We start from the raw sequence: 2,428 nt of genomic DNA, 5'->3' as shown, positions 1-2,428 counted from the left end.
TATGATTAAAGCCAAAGTTATAAATTAAGTTTAAACTTAAGTTAAGCAAACTGTACCATCATGCTTTTAAATTTCATAGTGTGTTGACCATGAAAACCAGCTTTGTTAAATGGCCAGAGAGATATTGTAGTAGAATTGAGTAAGGCATACATTTTGGAAGGAAGGAAGGGAAGAAAAGAGGGAGGAGAGAAGGAAGGAAGGAAGAGAAGAAGGGGGGGAGAGGGAAGGAAGACAGTCCATGGCTTCTAGAAACTTGAAGCTTTATGGTAATTGGTAAAAACATAGTTCCAACAAGTACAGACTGTGTGAGGCAGAAAAGATACATTGTTTTGGCAAATTAAAAACAGAAAAGGCTGGTTTAATCTGGAAATTTTTCCTGATTAACCCAGTCCTTTCCATGTAGGACTAAATCAGTGGCTCAGCTGACACTTACCACGAGACTATCAGAATTCCTAAGAAACTGCTGGTAGTTTGCCCAGCTCACTATTTGGCAACAATCTCATTATAAGAATAGTGGGTCTGAAGCAACTCCCCAAAGAATTTCAGAGAGGAATTGCCCCTATACCTTATACCCCAGAAATGTGGACCATTTGAGTGAATACTTTCCTCAAAGCCAATTTCACATCCTTGTTTCTTAAGGTGTAAATCAAAGGGTTGAGAGAAGGAGTGACAATATTATTCAACACCTGAATAACAGAATCTAGCCAGGGGCTGGAAGCAGGCCTGAGATAGATGAGCATCACCGGCCCATAGAACAAGAAGATTGACATCAGGTGGGCACTGCAGGTTGCAAAAGCTCGGCGCCTGCCCTCCGCAGTGCTGATTTTCAATATAGAAAGGACGATGTGACCATAGGAAGTAAGGATAAGGAAAAAGCATGTAAGCGTCACAACATCCACGTTAGTAAAACTCACTGTCTGAGCTAGAGAGGTGTCTGCACAGGCCAGGGGTAACACCACTGGGATATCACAGAAGAAATTGTCCACCTCATTGGAGCCACAGTAGGGTAACTTAAAGACCAGAAAGGTGAGGATACTTCCATGGAGGCAGCCACCCAGCCAAGTGCCCAATGTCAAGCCAGTGCACACCCTGTGGTTCATGATGATTGTGTATCGCAAAGGGTGACAAATAGCCACAAATCGGTCATAGGCCATCACGGTGTACAGGAAACACTCAGTGCCACCCAGGAAGTGGTAAAAGAAGAGCTGGCAGGCACAGCCCTGGTATGAGATGGTCCGGCTTTGCCCCATTAGGTAGAGCATCATTTTGGGTGAGCTCACAGAAGGGAAAAATATATCAAACACAGACAGGTTTCCCAAGAAGAAATACATGGGGGTGTGCAGGTTGGAGGAGACCAGAATGGTGAGGAAGATGAGCAGGTTTCCCAACAAGGTGAAGAGATAGAAGGCCAAAAATAAGACAAACAGCATGTTCTCCAGCCCTTCAGTATTGGGAATTCCCAATAGGATGAACTCCATCACAGAAGTGTAGTTCTGCATGTTCACGCATCAGAGGGTCCTGGAGAAGTAAAGCAATAATCATGATATAAGACCACAAATAACTGCAGAAGTATCTTCCGAGTCAAATTATTTATGAGGCACTGGCTACAAGCAGAAGGAGACCAAAAAAAGAGAAAGGAGACCAACACTACATCTGGCCCTGGAGCTAAGTCATGTGTCACATTTGGCTTCTTTTTTCATGTGTTAAATTAAGTAGCAGAGGAATGTTATCTTTATAGTTGGCAAACCTCTTGCAGGAATCGACTCTTATTACCAGTTTTATGTAGTTTCTCCCAATCTGATTTATTGTCACACAAACTGGCACATTTCAGAATTATCTTCTCCATGGAAAATTTGTCATCAGGTGGCAATCTTATTTTAATATCAGCCAAGTCATAATCAGTTGGTGGTAAATAGGCCAACTACCCAAACATATACATATAAAAACGTGAACCTACATAGAAATGATATACACTTAACTACTCATTTTTACTTTCAACAATATTATTTCCATTCTCCAGTGTTTATATTTAACAAAAAAGTGTACAATTTATACTTATAACCTACCCACACACATATAGAAATGGGACTGAACCTAGAAGAAGGCACTAGGTGATAGAAGGTAATAGAAATACTATATCCCATTAGAAACATATCTCTCTGCAGATAGATTTTATTTCTATACTATAGAGTTCCCAAATCTAAATTCCAATGACATTAATATCATTTAGCTTTATTAATGAACGTTGGTCGATAAACCATAAAAAAAAACCTCAATTATATTTTCAGAAGGACAATACCTTCTTCTGTTCATTTGTATCCCATTTTATGTTAGCCTTCCATATAAATATTTGTCATCGAATATAACTCTGTGATCAATATTTGTTCATAGGAAATCATCTGATAAATATTTTCATACCAGCTTTAAA

General features: G+C 39.7%; 1 protein-coding gene across 1 annotated transcript; it reads right to left on the bottom strand.

Moving 5' to 3' along the window:
- Positions 1-566: 566 nt before the first annotated feature.
- LOC129496948 (putative olfactory receptor 10D3) lies at positions 567-1,499 on the bottom strand. Its single transcript, XM_055305295.1, has one exon. It carries the CDS (start codon positions 1,497-1,499, stop codon positions 567-569), a length of 933 nt encoding a protein of 310 aa, XP_055161270.1.
- Positions 1,500-2,428: the final 929 nt, after the last annotated feature.

Source organism: Nyctereutes procyonoides, unplaced genomic scaffold (genome assembly GCF_905146905.1).
Source record: "Nyctereutes procyonoides isolate TBG_1078 unplaced genomic scaffold, NYPRO_anot_genome, whole genome shotgun sequence".
Lineage (NCBI taxonomy): Eukaryota > Metazoa > Chordata > Mammalia > Carnivora > Canidae > Nyctereutes > Nyctereutes procyonoides.
This window is presented reverse-complemented; position numbering and strand designations above follow the sequence as displayed.

What these genes read in the sequence shown, in the direction of transcription:
- LOC129496948 (XM_055305295.1), bottom strand. Translation starts at nt 1,499, where the DNA reads ATGCAGAACTACACTTCTGTGATGGAGTTCATCCTATTGGGAATTCCC.